Here is a 16,254-nt window from a genome sequence, read left to right on the forward strand (position 1 = left end):
AGAAAATCCACTCCTGTGGCACCCCAATTGGTCTTGCTGTTCCCCCCACAGTGATCCTTGTGCCATCGATAGTAACACCCAAAAGCCCACACTCTGCACAAAATGCCTCCGTTAGATTCTTTCTTTGCAGGTTATTTTTTCTTGCCTGGTGGAAAACATTGCAAGGAGCCAGTTTGGTGTGTGGACTTCTAATCTGTCGAGCCGGGTTCGATTCCCCGCTCCCCCACATGCAGCCAGCTGGGTGACCTTGGGCTCCCCACAGCACTGATAAAGCTGTTCTGACCAGGCAGTGATATCAGGGCTCTCTCAGCCTCACCCACCCCACAGGGTGTCTGTTGTGGGGAAAGGGAAGGCGACTGTAAGCCGCTTTGAGCCTCCTTCGGGTAGAGAAAAGCGGCATATAAGAACCAGCTCTCCTTCTTCTTCAGTAATCTCAGGGCTCTCTCAGCCTCCCCTCCCTCACAGGGTGTCTGTTGTGGGGAGAGGAAAGGGAAGGTGGCTGTAAGCCGCTTTGAGACTCCTCTGGGTAGAGAAAAGCGGCATATAAGAACCAACCCTTCTCCTTCTTCACTCACTGGCTGCTGAAATGTCTGCTCCAAAAGAGGCTAAGCAGCATGCTTTTAAAGACATCCTCATGCAAAGCTGTGGTCCACCGGATCGTTATGAAAACAATGGGATGTATTAAAGATTCCTTATTGATCCTGGAAGAAGATGTTCAAAAGAGGAAATAAACCGGGGAGTTCTGTTGATCTTCATTTGTTTCTAAGAAACAAATTATTGTTTGGAGCGTTTCTTTCAGCAGCCGGTGATGATGAAATTAGTTATGAGAATCACAGAATCCTAGAGTGGGAAGGGGACATAGAGGTCATCTAGTCCAACCCCCTGCTCTACGCAGGATCAGCCCAGAGCATCCTAAAGCATCCAAGAAAAGTGTGTATCCAACCTTTGCTTGAAGACGGCCAGTGAGGGGGAGCTCACCACCTCCTTAGGCAGCCTATTCCACTGCTGAACTACTCTGTGAAAATTATTTCCCTGATAGAAGTTATCTGGTCATGCACACTATGTGTTTTGGAATAAGAGTCTCCGCTTTCTGTACACAGTATTTTGTGTACTTCTGGAGCACCCATTCCTACTTCTATGCGCCTGGCTTGTTGTTCTGAGCCCCAAGATGGGGCCTGGAGATCCAGTAAGAACATAAGAGATGCCATGTTGAATTAGACCAGTGTCCCATCCAGCCCAACAACACTCTGTCTCACAAAGTGGCCAGAACGTAGGGGCCGTCCGTAGGAACACCAAGGAGGCCAGAACGCCAGAAGCCCTCCCACTATGGCCCCCCAAGCACCAAGAAGACAGAGCATCGCTGCCCCAGACATAACAACCTGAGAGAAGCCATGTTGGGTCAGGCCAATGGCCCCTCCAGTCCAACACAATATCTCACACAGTGGCCCAAACCCAGGGGCCATCAGGAGGTCCCCCAGCAGGGCCAGAACTCCAGAAGCCCTCCCACTGGGCCCCTTAAGCACCAAGAAGACAGAGTGTCACATAAGAGAAGCTTGCAGGGGCTCATGGGAATTGTAGTCCACGGACATCTGGAGAACCACAGTTCGGCCACCCGTGGGCCTGGGGGGTGCTTGGAGGGAGAAGGCAGTTAGTAACAGGACATCTCTCTTCTCTCCCTCCCCCTGCCCCCAGGCACATCTCAGTGCCCTTATTTCCGAGGTCTTCCGGGGGACAATGACACGGCCCAGCTGGGCTTGGATTTCCAGAGCATGCTGCGACTCAACCACACGCTTTTCATCGCAGCCCGGTAAGCAACACGGTGGGGAGGCGTCCGGAGGGAGCTGAAGAGGCCCTTGGCAACACGGTGGTCGGCCGTTTGGGTTTCCCGAGCTGGGGATTGAACCCGGGACCTTTGGCGTGCCAAGCCCAGGCCCTGCCTTCTGAGCAAGGGCCCAGTCCCGAAGCATGCAGAGTCCTAAGGCCTGAAAGGGTGCCTCTGATCATGTGCAGGATATCTCCGGCCATGCCTGGCCTTTTTATCCTGCCTTCCTCTAAGGCAGTGGTTCTCTACCTGGGGGTCGGGACCACTTTGGGGGTCGAGTGAGCCTTTCACAGGGGACGCGGCAGGGCAAGCAGCTTGGCCGGGGGGGGGGGGGTGCCATCTACACAACAGCCTTGCAGGGTAGATTGAGATAGAGCAGGGTTAGTCAAACTGCGGCCCTCCAGATGTCCATGGACTACAATTCCCAAGAGCCCCCTGCCAGCGAATGCTGGCAGGGGGCTCTTGGGAATTGTAGTCCATGGACATCTGGAGGGCCGCAGTTTGACTAACCCTGAGATAGAGCGTTAGTCAGTCTGGAGCAGCAAAAAAGCGAGATCAGCATGGTGGGACAAGGGGCAGAACAGAACAGAACTGAGAAACCCTGAAAAAAAAAACCCAATTTAAATACAATCCTGAACAATGGATCTTCACGTCATTGGTCAGTTTCGGTTTAATTTCTGTGAAGGAACATTTGCATAATTTTATGCTTGGGGGGTCACCCCAACAGGAGGAACTGTATTAAAGGGTCGCGGCATTAGGAAGGTGGAGAACCACTGATCTAAGGCAAGGTCCGGGGATCCCTGGGGGTCTGCGGGAGTTCTGAAAGGGGCCCGTGGGAGCTCAGTAGTGGCGTGGTATTGGGAAGGGGGTCCAGGCTGTCTTCTCATCTCCAACCCTTCTTTCCGACCTACACACTGCCATAGTAGGAGTAAAGGCAGGGGGGGGGGAGGTGAATATGCCCGGCATATCCGAGATGTTCCTGTATGACCCAGAAGTGGCCCAGGCACCTTGGGAGTGGCGCTCTGCTTTTGAAGTTAAAACTCTATGGTAGAAATAAGATGTACCATAGAGTTTTTGCCCAAAAACCAGAGTGCCCTTGACATGCCTACGTGACTGCCAAAATGCCAGCCATTCCTCCCTGCTTCAGTAATCACACTCCCCATCCCATGCTGGCTGCCCAGAGGGATCGGGGGACCCTCCCACAGAGCCAACCCCACACTCCTGGGATAAGCAAGCAGAGAATTGGAGCTGGGGGGGCAGGAAGTGTAGGCAAGCCTGATTTCTCAACCTTGCCTGACACTTGGATTCAACCAGCCACGGATGACAGACGCTGACGGATCTCTTTCCTTTCCTCCGCCCGTTGACCAGAGACCACGTCTACGCCTTCGACCTCCGCAGGACCAAGGACGATTTCTCTCCAACCAGGGTGAGGATCGGAACAATGGATATCTGAGATGCAACCGCATGAGTTTCACCATTTTGGAAAGAGGCCCATGTCGGCACCAGAATTTGACCTCTGGTCTTCTCGGGTGCTCAGTTCTGCGTGCGAATCGTGGGAGGGTGGGCTCGTAAGCGTTGTGGAAATTCCTGGAGACAGGGAGGGAGATCTGCAGGGATGTATTTCCAGACAGCGCACCCTCCAGAGCAGGGGTAGTCAACCTGTGGTCCTCCAGATGTCCATGGACTACAATTCCCATGAGCCCCTGCCAACGTTTGCTGGCAGGGGCTCATGGGAATTGTAGTCCATGGACATCTGGAGGACCACAGGTTGACTACCCCTGCTCCAGAGCATCCACTTCCCCAAGAGCTGGGGTGGGTAAACAGTGGTTTTCCAGGTGTCCATGGACTACAGTTCCCATGAGCCACTGCCATTCGGCCATGCTGGCAGCGGCTCATGGCATTAGGAGTCCCTGGACATCTGGGGAGCCGCATTTTGGCCAACCCTACTCTAGGGGAGCCGTATTTAACTGGAGGCCAGTTAAATTCTGGCCCAGCCTGGAAGTTACCAGAAAAAAAGGGAGTCATTTATGAAGTATCATCAAGACAATCATAATAACCAAAATCCTGTACGTTTGTGAACAATAATACAAGTGTATTGCCTCAAATATTATTGCTTCTGTTAGGTAAGAACAGTATTCATGTACATTCCGATTTCAAAATTACAATTTGCAAATTCTTGAGGCCTCGGATTATTACTTTGTTTCACCTTAATTATTTAGGGCCACTGTAGGAGCCTCTTTGCAAAACGGGGGGCAACTGGACCCTCACGTTGAAGCGTGGCCGGAATTATTTTGTCCATCACACGTGTTGAATTGTTGTATTATTATACACGCATTTACAATATGGTTTTATTATCATGATTGTCTGGAGGATACATTTTGCACTTTTGGAAGCATTATTTGCTACAGTTTCAGGGTGGGGATTACCCAGCTCCCGTTTTCTCCTGGTGTTTTCCGTTTACTGTATCAACCGTTTTTTTCTTTGTTGGAGTCCCTCATTTTGGATTGTTTCTCCACTTTGGAACGTCTCTGGTTCTTTTCACCTTGAGAATGAGATGGGTCCAAATGCTGCCCAAACTTGTGTTCCTATTGGACGGTTCTGTGGGCTTACTAGAACTATTGGGGTATCTTATATGCCATACAGCAGGGATGGTCAACCTGTGGTCCTCCAGATGTTCATGGACTACAATTCCCATGAGCCCCTGGGAATTGTAGTCCATGAACATCTGGAGGACCACAGGTTGACTACCCCTGCCGTACAGAACTCTTTGCCAAACTTGGGAACCGGTTCTGTTGGCCTCTGCTTTCCTGGTTCCAGGCAATGTTTGCCAGAATTTAACAGGAAGGCCTTGGGAACCACCAAGGCCTCAGTGTCTCTTTCCACTGACAATCCTGTCCTCCTCTCCACCCCCAGCATCTCACATGGAAGACCCAGGACATGGTCAACTGCGCCATGAGAGGAAAGCTTCGGGTAAGCCTGTTGAGGTTCTTTAGCAAAACATAAGAACATTGGAAGAGCCCTGCAGGATCAGAACAATAGTCCATCTAGTCTGGCCTCCTGTCTCACCCAGAGGCCAGCCAGTTCATCAGGAGAGCCAGCAACAAGGCAGAGAGGCTGAGGCCTTCCCCTGAGAAGACCCTCAGAAGAGCCCTGCTGGGTCTCCGGTCCTGAGCCGGCTGGTGTGGACCTGGGCACAGTGTGAAATGGTGCTTCCCTCCTTCCCCTTTCCTCTAAGCCTCCTTGTTTTTGCAGAACGAGTGTTACAACTACATTAAAGTCTTGGTGCCGAAGAACGACCAAACCCTCCTAGCTTGCGGGACGAACGCTTTCAACCCCATGTGCCGGACCTACAAGGTACGAAGAGACCAGGTTCGCCAAGCAACAGGTGAAGCCCTTCCAACCCACGTTGGGTGGGGCAGGCTGGTGCGATGGATGCTGGGTACTTTGGCCTCCTGAGGTCGCTGGAGGGGGCTGAGGCAGCCAGAGTGTTGCCTCCACAGGGCGGGGGCCCTCCTTGATTTCGGGGGTAACCTTGACCTGTTGCCAGTTGACGTCTCTCCCTTGCATGTCACCTAGATTGATAGTCTGGAGCAGGAAGGTGAGGAACTAAACGGGCAGGCCAGGTGCCCCTTCGATGCAAAGCAGACCAACATTGCCCTCTTTGCAGGTATGTGACCAAGGTGGGGTCACGTTTCTCTGACTTGGACGTAACAGGCCGGAGCCTCTGCTTGATCCCCGTGATCCACTTTGTGGCCTGACCTGGATGCCTCCCAGGGAAGCCCATCCCATCAGATCTTGGAACCTCGGGCTCATATTTGGATGAGAGGCCCTCAAGGATTTTGGTGGTTGTTCCTCCAAGGAATAGTAGAAGACAGGCCAAACCACCTCCCAGCATCCCTTGCCAGGCTGTTAAGGGTCTCCTGACTTCACTCCACATGTTGTATGACCAAGAGCACCAACTTGGCGTAATGATTAAGAGCAGTAGCCTCTAACCTGGGTGTAGTCTGCACAGGGCTTTTTACCCACCCCCAGTTTGAATGAATCCCTCCTGTCTACACTGAACTTGATTTCCATTTTGATCTGGGGTGCTTTAAATTTCCCCTCTGCAACATGCATGATTGATTCGTGGTGACCCGACATTTCCCCTGCAATATCCTGGAATGAATATAAGCCTCGATATTTCAAAAAATGCCATAAATGTACAGCTCTCTGCAAATTAACTTGCTACCTTGTGCTTCCAATGCTGTAGCAAAGCAGTCTTCCCTGATTGGCCAGGGCGTCAGTTCAAAGACTTCCTGGTTCCCAGTTGCAAGGCTTCCCTTAAAGTGACTGCGCTCCAGAAGTCCTAACTTCTCTCAGCAGAGATTTGCCTCTGGGATTTATTCCCCCTCCTCTGCGGTCTCCGATCCTCTCCGTCCCCCTCATTCAAGAAAAGAAAGAAGGAGGCCCATGCTGTGCTTGCCCCCCCATTCTGAGCTTCCCCAATTGAGTGCAGAACACTTTCTGCTTCAATGGGGGGGAGGGGTAGAGGAAGACCCAAGTTCAAATCGATTTGAATTCAGCAGGATCCACAATGGAAAAAAGAAAGTGCAGAATCAGCCCTGGGGATCCAGGTTTGATTCCCCACTCCTCCACATGCAGCCAGCTGGGTGCCGTTGGGCTTGTCACAGTCCAGTTAGAGCTGTTCTCACAGAGCAGTGCTGTCAGAACTTTCTCGGGCCCACTTATCTTACCGAGTGCCTCTTGTGGGAAAAGGAGTGAAAAGTGGGATATAAAAACCAACTTTTCCTGATGTAGATTGAATCTGCTCAAAATGAAAACGGAGGGCTCAGAAACACGATGAAAAGAATCAGCCAAGGAGTATATTCCTTCCCAAAAGGAGTCATAAATATCAGTGCTTCAGTTTCAGATTCCTGTGGGGCCATTGGAAGCAGAACTCCTCCCCGCACAGTCCCTTGCAGCTCTAACCTGGGTCAGCTTGATCTTGTCAGAACTTGGAAGTTAAGCAGGGTCAGCCCTGGTTAGCATTTGGATGGGGGACCGCCAAGAAGCACAGCGTTGCCATACAGCGGCAGGCAGCCACTAACTCCCTCTGTTTGATTTTTGCCTTGAAAACGCTGTCAGGGGTCACCGCAAGTCCATAGAAGAGCTGGGAGTGGGGGCATGGTTGTCCCTGGCCTTTCACTATCCAAAGGGGTCCCTCAGCAGCTGACAATCACCTCCCCCTCCTCTCCCCACGACAGATGCCTTGTGAGATAGGTGGGGATGAGAGAGCTCAGAGAGAACTGAGCGTGGCCCAAGGTCACGTGGAGGGGCAGGAGTGGGGAATCGAACCCAGTTCCCCAGATTAGAGGCCACTGGTCTTAACTGGCAGTCTTCAAGCAAAGGTTGGATGCACACTTTTCTTGGATGCTTTAGGATGCTTTGGGCTGATCCTGCGTTGAGCAGGGGGTTGGACTAGATGGCCTCTGTGGCCCCTTCCAACTCTATGATTCTAAGATTCTAACTATGCTGGCTCTCCTATGGAAGTCACTTGGTTTAAGAGCATGTAACTCAGCTTAGGGCCGTGCATCTCCACTTTATAAAATTCTTGTCGCTACTCCAAGGTACTCAGGGCAGCTACAGTTCCCCCCCCCCCTCTACTTTTGGCCTTACAACAACCTGCGAGGTAGGCCAGGCAGAGAAAGGTGACTGATCAGAGGTCAGCCCGTGAGTTTTGCCGCTGAGCAAGATTTAAACTCAGCTCTCTCCCCACTGCCCTGTCCCCGTGCAATTAGACGTGTTTAATTGGTTTTTAATATCTCCATGAAAGATCTTTCACACTTCCTGGATCAGCCGCAGTATAAAATAGAAAGCCCCGCCCCCTGCAATCCTCCTAAATTCCTGTATCGAATGCCTGGTGGACTAATTAGATCTTCGCTCGTCTCCAAAATGAGACAAGTGAAGAAAGAGCAGCTTCTCAGGGGAGCAATTTGGGGGCATATGCTATTTATTTGTCATATTTTCTTTCCCTTTTTCCTCCCTCCCTCCCCAAAAAGAGCCAGGTGCCTTATAAAAATGCCCAGCTGAGAAAGCCCGGGGCACAGTGGCAGAGCATCCGCTTGGCATGCGTAACGTCCCAAATTCAGCACCCGGCTTCTCCAGTGAAAAAGCACGAGACAGGAGGGGTGTGTGAAAGACCTTTTTCTGCCTGAGGTCCTGGAGAAAAGCTGCCGGCCTGAGCAGACAATACTGAACCTTCTGGACTCAGGGTCTGATTTCTCATGGGGCGACAGCATGTATTTCCAGTCATGCTGGTCTCCATGGAAGTCCAAGTCATGGAAGATCCTATCTGGGCTGGCTATGATTTGTTAAATCCCAAAAAGGTGGCTGCTATCGGGGAGGGGGGGGTTGCTGCCTTAGATCTGGAGAAGGGGGCGTCTTTGGATTGCTGATCGTATCGTTGGCCGCTGCTCTTGGTGTTTCTGAGTTATGGTGATGCTCATTTATAATTTGGGTTTTGCCGCATGACATCAGGTTATTGCTGGTTGCTGTTTATGCATTATAATCTTCCAGGGTGGCTTGTTTTTAAGCTTTCCGTTTCTGTGATAAGCTGCTCTGGGCGCTCTTTAGCAAGTAGACCCAGTGATAAGAACATCAGAAGCACCCTGCTGGATCAGATAATCTAGTTCAGCCTCCGGTCTCACCCAGGGGCCAGCCAGTTCCTCTGCAGGGCCAGCCACAGGGCAAAGGGGCCGAGGCCTTCCCCTGAGAAGACCCTCAGAAGAGCCCTGCTGGGTCAGGCCAGGGAGGGTCCCTCCAGTCCAGCTCCCGTCTCCCCAGGGGCCAGCCAGTTCCTCTGCAGGGCCAGCCACAGGGCAGAGAGGCCGAGGCCTTCCCCTGAGAAGACCCTCAGAAGAGCCCTGCTGGGTCAGGCCAGGGAGGGTCCCTCCAGTCCAGCCTCCCGTCTCCCCCAGGGGCCAGCCAGTTCCTCTGCAGGGCCAGCCACAGGGCAGAGAGGCCGAGGCCTTCCCCTGAGAAGACCCTCAGAAGAGCCCTGCTGGGTCAGGCCAGGGAGGGTCCCTCCAGTCCAGCCTCCCGGCTCACCCAGGGGCCGGCCAGTTCCTCTGCAGGGCCAGCCACAGGGCAGGGAGGCCGAGGCCTTCCCCTGAGAAGACCCTCAGAAGAGCCCTGCTGGGTCAGGCCAGGGAGGGTCCCTCCAGTCCAGCCTCACGTCTCAGCCAGGGGCCAGCCAGTTCCTCTGCAGGGCCAGCCACAGGGCAGAGAGGCCGAGGCCTTCCCCTGAGAAGACCCTCAGAAGAGCCCTGCTGGGTCAGGCCAGGGAGGGTCCCTCCAGTCCAGCCTCCCGTCTCCCCCAGGGGCCAGCCAGTTCCTCTGCAGGGCCAGCCACAGGGCAGAGAGGCCGAGGCCTTCCCCTGAGAAGACCCTCAGAAGAGCCCTGCTGGGTCAGGCCAGGGAGGGTCCCTCCAGTCCAGCCTCCCGGCTCACCCAGGGGCCGGCCAGTTCCTCTGCAGGGCCAGCCACAGGGCAGGGAGGCCGAGGCCTTCCCCTGAGAAGACCCTCAGAAGAGCCCTGCTGGGTCAGGCCAGGGAGGGTCCCTCCAGTCCAGCCTCACGTCTCAGCCAGGGGCCAGCCAGTTCCTCTGCAGGGCCAGCCACAGGGCAGAGAGGCCGAGGCCTTCCCCTGAGAAGACCCTCAGAAGAGCCCTGCTGGGTCAGGCCAGGGAGGGTCCCTCCAGTCCAGCCTCTCGTCTCACCCAGGGGCCGCCAGTTCCTCTGCAGGGCCAGCCACAGGGCAGAGAGGCCGAGGCCTTCCCCTGAGAAGACCCTCAGAAGAGCCCTGCTGGGTCAGGCCAGGGAGGGTCCATCCAGGACCGGGCAGCCGAAAAGACAGGTGGTTGGCCATTGCTGGCCTCTGGGTAGCAGCCATGGACTTGCTTGCTGGTCTCCCATCCATGTCCATCCAAGACCTGATGAGATCGGAGTAGCCTGGGCCAACCAAGACAGAGAAGAGCAGAGGTGGGTCTGCCTCCACCAGCCCCTGCACAGCAACCCCGGGCCTTTCTTGGTGGTCTCCCCTCCAAGAACTGAGAAGAGCTGACCCCATTTAACTTCTGAGATTTGATGAGCAAAGCCTAGCCTGGGCTGTCTAGGTCAGGGGAACAGACCTATCCACATCAGAGGGTCTCAGATCACGTGTGCACCTAACGTTTCCGGATTTGGGTTCCGCATCCTAAGGCCTCCGTTTTCTCTCCCTCCCAGAAGGGAACCTCTACTCCGCCACGGTGGCTGATTTCCAAGCCAGCGACGCAGTGGTCTACCGAAGCTCAGGGGATCGCAGTCCTGTTCTCCGGACGGTCAAGTACGACTCCAAGTGGCTGAGAGGTGAGGCCGGGGAAGGGGTGGGTGGGCTTCGTAACCCACCTTGAATTCCTTTGGGAGAAGGGTGGATCATGAAGGCCCTGCGTCTGGATCTCTCGTCATGTTCCGGCTTGAGAGGGGAGGATGGGCTAATGGCTTGGAGTTGCCAACCTCCAGGTTGGGGCCTGGAATGATAGAAGAATCATAAAAGCCTAGAGCTGGAAGGGACCTCCTGGGTCATCTAGCCCAACCCCCTGCACAATGCAGGAAATTCACAACCATCTGCCCACCCACATTGACTGCAATTCCATGCCCAGATGATGCCCCCCCCCCAAGAAACAACCCAGAATCCTTGGCCAGTCCAGCCTGGATGAAATTCGCTTCCCAATATCAAATTGGTGATCGGCATGCAAGAAAGGGCCACTCAGACACAATCCCTTCCTACCCACAACTTGCCTAAGTTCATAAAATCAGCATTTCTGTCTAGCCTCTGCTTAAAAACTTCCATAGAAGGGGAACCCGCCACCTCCTGAGGAAGCCTGTTCCACCGAGGAACCTCTCTAACTGTCAGGAACTTCTTCCGGAGATTTAGCCGGAAATTCTTTTGTATGAATTTCACCCCATTGGTTCTGGGCCGACCCTCTGGGGCAAGAGAGAACAACTCTGCTTCATCTTCTGTGTGGCAACGCTTCAAGCCCATACTGCCTCCCGCCCCCTCCGCCTTCCTAAGGCCATTGTGTGGGTTGTGGTGTGTTCTCAAATGCAGCAGGTGCGTTAATTGGGGCCTGGGGGAAGCTGGATTCATCTTATCTCAAGGCCAGCTCGCTCTCCTGGGAATTGCTTATGGGAAGATCCTGGGTGCTTGTGTGTGGGGGGTGGGCAGGGGGCGGTGAGCAAAGGAGGAGTTAACGTTCCGGTATCTTCCATCCTTTATGACACCTGGTTGGTCTCAGTGGGCTGCCTGACCACACCTGGCCCAAAAGCTATATTAGGGTCTACGCCTGGGGAGAGAGAAGCTAGCGTGCATGCAGGCGCTTAGAAAGAAATTGGAGCTTGTTTTCTGCAGGGGACGAAGGTCGAGCCCCCTGATACAAGCCACACAGCTAAGGTCATTGTTGTTGTTGTTAGGTGCGAAGTCGTGTCTGACCCATCATGACCCCATGCTAAAGGTATTAGTTGACCGTTTTTCTAAAATTCTGTGATTCGTGGCTGTTTTGTTAGCACAGCCCACCCTGCGAACCAGGGGTAGTCAGCCTGTGGTCCTCCAGATGTTCGTGGACTACAATTCCCATGAGCCCCTGCCAGCGTTTGCTGGCAGGGGCTCATGGGAATTGTAGTCCACGAACATCTGGAGGACCACAGGCTGACTACCCCTGGTAGGGTACCTTGTTCCATGACAAGTCAGGCATTTTGACTCTCGAAAACTCTTTCCCCCCCAAAAAAATCTGGTTGATTTCTCTGGTGCTCCTGGACTCCAATTAACCTCTTCTCCTTTAGCTGCCTCCAGAAAATCTCCCAGCTGCTCTCCAGACTGAAGGAAGGGGCTGCTTTGCACGTTGGACTCTATATTAGAAGAAAAACTGGGTTTTATAAACCCCACTTTTGACCACCCACAGGAGCCCCGGAGCGGTTTACGAACCCCTTTCCTTTCTTCTCCCCACAACAGACACCCTATGAGGCTGGTGGTGCCGAGAGAGCTCTGAGAGAACCGTTCTGAGAAAGCAGCCCTGAGAGGACTGTGACTAGCCCAAGGTCGCCTAGCTGGCTGAATAGGGAGGAGTAGGGGATCAAACCCGGCTGCTCTTTAACCACCCCACTCTCTCCTAGGGATGTCAGCCTCCAGGTTCCCCCAGAATTAGCCTTCCAGACTGCAGAGGAAAAATGGCTGCTTGGGGGTGGGGGTGGGGGGCCTTTAAGGCATTGGACCCCGCAGAGACCCTTGAGCCTCCTCTGGTTCCACTCCGAAATCTCCAGCAGTTTCCCAGTTTGAATCTGGGAACCCTACCCCCCAACTCTCTAGGGATTCCAGCTTCCAGGTAGGACCTGTGGATCCCCAGAATTACAGCTCTTCTCTAGACTACGGAGATCTGGATAAAGTGGATACTTTGGAAGGGGGGCTCTTTGTCATTGTACCCCACTGAGGTCCCTGTCCTCCCCAGGTCCCCCCCCCAAATCTCCAAGAGTTCTCCTGCCTGGATCTGGCAACCTTCCCCCTAGGGATGCCAGCCCCCAGGTGGGAACTGGGGATCCCCCCCAGAATTATGCCTCATCTCCAGGCTACAGAGACCTTGTCCCATGGATGCTTTGGAGGGTGGGGTTTGTGGCGTTGCCCCCCACTGAGGTCCTTGACCCTCCCCAGGTGGCTACGAGAGAGAAACCACGAGCCAGGCTCACAGCTCATGGCATCAACTCCTGCTTGGGAAATAGGTGGAGATATGGGGGTGGAGCCTGGGGAAGGGAGATTTGGAGATGGGAGGGACCTCAGCGTCTTGCAATGGAGATCCGGAAAGGCAAACCCTGTGCCTTCATGCAAAGTGTGCCCTGCCCTCTGGCTCCAGGGCTAGTGCAAAGTATTTTGCCTCCCCCGAGCAAAGGAAACCTTCCTGGGCACACACAGCTGCCAACGATTCCAATCAGATTTGCAGGAGCATTGCTGGGCCCAGGCCGGCAGCAGCAGAGACATGGGAGGGGATGTCCATCAAGAGTTGCCAACTCAAGGCTGACAAATTCCTGGAGATTTGGGGGGTGGGGCTGGCCTATGGAGGGCAGGGTTTGGGGAAGGGAGAGACCGCGGAGGGGCTGGATGCAATATAGGCCACCTTTCCGAAGCTGCCGTTTTCTCCGGACGAACTGATCTCTGCCATCCGGACGTGAGTTGTAATTCCAGGAGATCTCCAGGCCGCACCTGGAGACTCGCAACCTTCTGCCCATCTCTTGCTGTGCCTCGGATGAGCGGGAGACGACCTCATGGGCCCTCAGTGGCCTCTGCCTCCTCATCCCACGCAAAGGGTCACTTGGGGGTCTCGCGCAGAGGCCTGGCTCTCTCGGTAGCATGCTGGATCTCAAGTCAATTGGGTCACTGGACGTTGTAAGCCGCCTTAGCCCTGCGACCCCAGAGAGGGACAGAGTATAAGCCCAAAAATAAATCCTAAAAGCATACTGGGTAGCAGATCACGCCCCCTCCTGCAGATATTTTGCAAACTCATTGTTAGAGATCATTAGGAAAGTGACTGAGAATAAAACAGGCAATGTTGTCATGCCCATGAATGGTGCGGCCTCATGTGAATCCTGTGCACAGCTGGGGTTATGGTAGCTTCAAACAGACATGGCCGGGCTGGGAAAAATCCAGAGGAGGGTGACCAAGACAATGAGGGGCTTGGAGCCCTGTCCCCACGTGAAAAATGAGGGAGCCGGGGGGGGGGGGAGTGCTGTGATAGGGGTTTGTAAAATCATGCGTTTTTCTCCCTCTGCCAAAATCCTTGAATCTCCCTGGCCTGACCCAGCAGGGCTCTTCTGAGGGTCTTCTCTGGGGAAGGCCTCGGCCTCCCTGCCCTGTGGCTGGCCCTGCAGAGGAACTGGCTGGCTCCTGGGTGAGACGGGAGGCTGGACTGGAGGGACCCTCCCTGGCCTGACCCAGCAGGGCTCTTCTGAGGGTCTTCTCAGGGGAAGGCCTCGGCCTCTCTGCCCTGTGGCTGGCCCTGTAGAGGAACTGGCTGGCCCCTGGGTGAGACGGGAGGCTGGACTGGAGGGACCCTCCCTGGCCTGACCCAGCAGGGCTCTTCTGAGGGTCTTCTCAGGGGAAGGCCTCGGCCTCTCTGCCCTGTGGCTGGCCCTGCAGAGGAACTGGCTGGCCCCTGGGGGAGACGGGAGGCTGGACTCGATGGACCCTCCCTGGCCTGACCCAGCAGGGCTCTTCTGAGGGTCTTCTCAGGGGAAGGCCTCGGCCCCTCTGCCCTGTGGCTGCCCTGCAGAGGAACTGGCTGGCCCCTGGGTGAGACGGGAGGCTGGACTGGAGGGACCCTCCCTGTCCTGACCCAGCAGGGCTCTTCTGAGGGTCTTCTCAGGGGAAGGCCTCTGCCTCTCTGCCCTGTTATTGGCCCTCCAGAGGACCTGGTTGGCCCCTGGGTGAAACAGGATGCTGGACTAGGTGGACCTCCCTGGTCTGATCCAGCAGGGCTCTTCTGAGGGTCTTATCCTGTCCTTTCCTTCCCCTTCGCTACAGAACCTCATTTCCTACATGCCCTGGACTACAGGGATTACATCTATTTCTTCTTCCGAGAGATCTCCATGGAATACACCACACTTGGCCGGGTGAGTGGGGGGGCGAGGTAGATCTGGGATCCTTCCTTGCAGCAAACATGAACCTCCTGGGAACTGGTTTTGGGGCCACGGCTTCTCCAAGGCTTCTTGGGAAACGGATCACTTGGCCAAAGAGGTTGGGAATTCCGTCTTGAAGATCCTTGGCCCTCTTGGTTCAACGTTGTGGTCGGGAGAGTAAGGGACAGTCACGATGGGCCAACGTGTTTAAAATGTTGGCCAACTTGTTCAAAATTGTTTAAAATGATGACCTCTGACCTGTATGTCCCCAGATACTCCTATCTTTTCCGATCTGAGAAGCTAAGCAGGGTCAGCCCTGGTTACTACTTGGAGAGACAGGAACGTACGGAGCAGCCAGACTGAATCAGACCCTAACCCTGACCCTACCTGTTACAGGTGATCTTTTCCCGTGTGGGTCGGGTGTGTAAGAATGACATGGGTGGCTCCCCACGAGTGCTGGAGAAATACTGGACGTCCTTCCTCAAGGCCCGCCTCAACTGCTCTGTGCCAGGAGATTCCTTCTTCTACTTTGATGTCCTCCAAGCCGTGACGGATGTGACGCAGGTGAACGGGCGGCCTGCCATCTTCGGGGTCTTCACCACCCAGTCCAACAGGTAACCCTCAGCAAGACCTTCTGCTCCCCACGAGTCTCTGGACGGCTTCCTGCCAAGGTAGATTTAGGCAATTGGCACAGTCTTCACGAGAAAGTTTGGATGAAACCTAAAATAGTGGAATCCGTCAGTCTAGCTGAATTAGGATCCTGTTTTCCAAACACTCTTGATATCTTAGTTGCATGGCCTATTGGCTCCTGTGGACTTCTGACACAGGGCACAGGCACGAGCACAAAATGGCTGCCCCAGGAGGTGGAGCCAAGCGCAAAATGGCTGCACCAGGAGGCGGAGCCAACCACAAAATGTCAGGGAGTGAGGTTATGTATAACTTTTGCAGCAACTCTTTAACGTTTCTGGCAGAAATACCGTCTAATAGAAATTTTGGCTAAACATCCAGATGAAATTCGTGATGGTTAGTGGTTCCTCAGAGGAACAGTCTTCCTCAGGAGGTGGTGGGTTCTCCTTCTTTGAAAGTTTTTTTTTAGCAGAGGCTGGATATCTCACAGGAATGCTGATTTTATGAATTTAGGCAGATTGTCAGTGGGTGGCAGGAGGGATGGTGTAGGTGCTTGGCTGTTGTGGCCCTTTCTTGCATGCCCAGGGAAATATTATTATTATTATTATTATTATTATTATTATTATTATTATTATTATTATTATTATTATTATTATTATTAGATTTATTGCCCGCCACTCCCTTGCGGCTCGTGGCGGGTTACAACATTCTAAAACCCCATAAAATCCATTGAAATCCAGTTAAAACAACTACAGTCCAGCAATTATTAGTAAAATATTAGTAATAATAGTAATATTAGTAATATTAGTAATCATAATAAAAACGTTTGCCCCTTTGGGGTTGGGAGGCAAATTTCCTCCAGGCCAGACTAGCCAGGGAGTCTGTGGGGTTTTTTTGTGGGGAAGGGGCATCATCTGGACATGAACTTGGGACGCTGTGGGTGAGAGGACAGTTGTGAGTGTCCTGCATACTGCAGGGGGTTGGACTAGTTGACCCTGGAGGTCCCTCCCAATGCCATGGGTCTCTTATTCTACGCCTTGTTATCTACCCTGCCAAGAGCCCTATTTGGCCCCCCCGTTTCCCAAAGTGCTTGGAGGGCCCCACGAAAGCTGACGGTGAGCACCGTAG

The 16,254-nt window shown here is 53.8% G+C and overlaps 1 protein-coding gene across 4 annotated transcripts in view; it reads left to right on the top strand.

The window, feature by feature from the left end:
- Nucleotides 1-16,254, top strand: part of SEMA6C (semaphorin 6C) — a 218,665-nt gene that overhangs the window by 146,779 nt on the left and 55,632 nt on the right. For all 4 annotated transcript variants that reach the window (XM_077319870.1, XM_077319859.1, XM_077319850.1 and 1 more), the window contains 8 exons: nt 1,693-1,807; nt 3,191-3,248; nt 4,736-4,792; nt 5,075-5,176; nt 5,399-5,489; nt 10,084-10,206; nt 14,405-14,493; nt 14,896-15,113. In XM_077319870.1, coding sequence (XP_077175985.1) covers nt 1,693-1,807; nt 3,191-3,248; nt 4,736-4,792; nt 5,075-5,176; nt 5,399-5,489; nt 10,084-10,206; nt 14,405-14,493; nt 14,896-15,113 — 853 coding nt within the window. The remainder of the gene's footprint in view (nt 1-1,692; nt 1,808-3,190; nt 3,249-4,735; nt 4,793-5,074; nt 5,177-5,398; nt 5,490-10,083; nt 10,207-14,404; nt 14,494-14,895; nt 15,114-16,254) is intronic.

This window comes from Paroedura picta, chromosome 1 (genome assembly GCF_049243985.1).
Source record: "Paroedura picta isolate Pp20150507F chromosome 1, Ppicta_v3.0, whole genome shotgun sequence".
Taxonomy (NCBI): Eukaryota; Metazoa; Chordata; class Lepidosauria; order Squamata; family Gekkonidae; genus Paroedura; species Paroedura picta.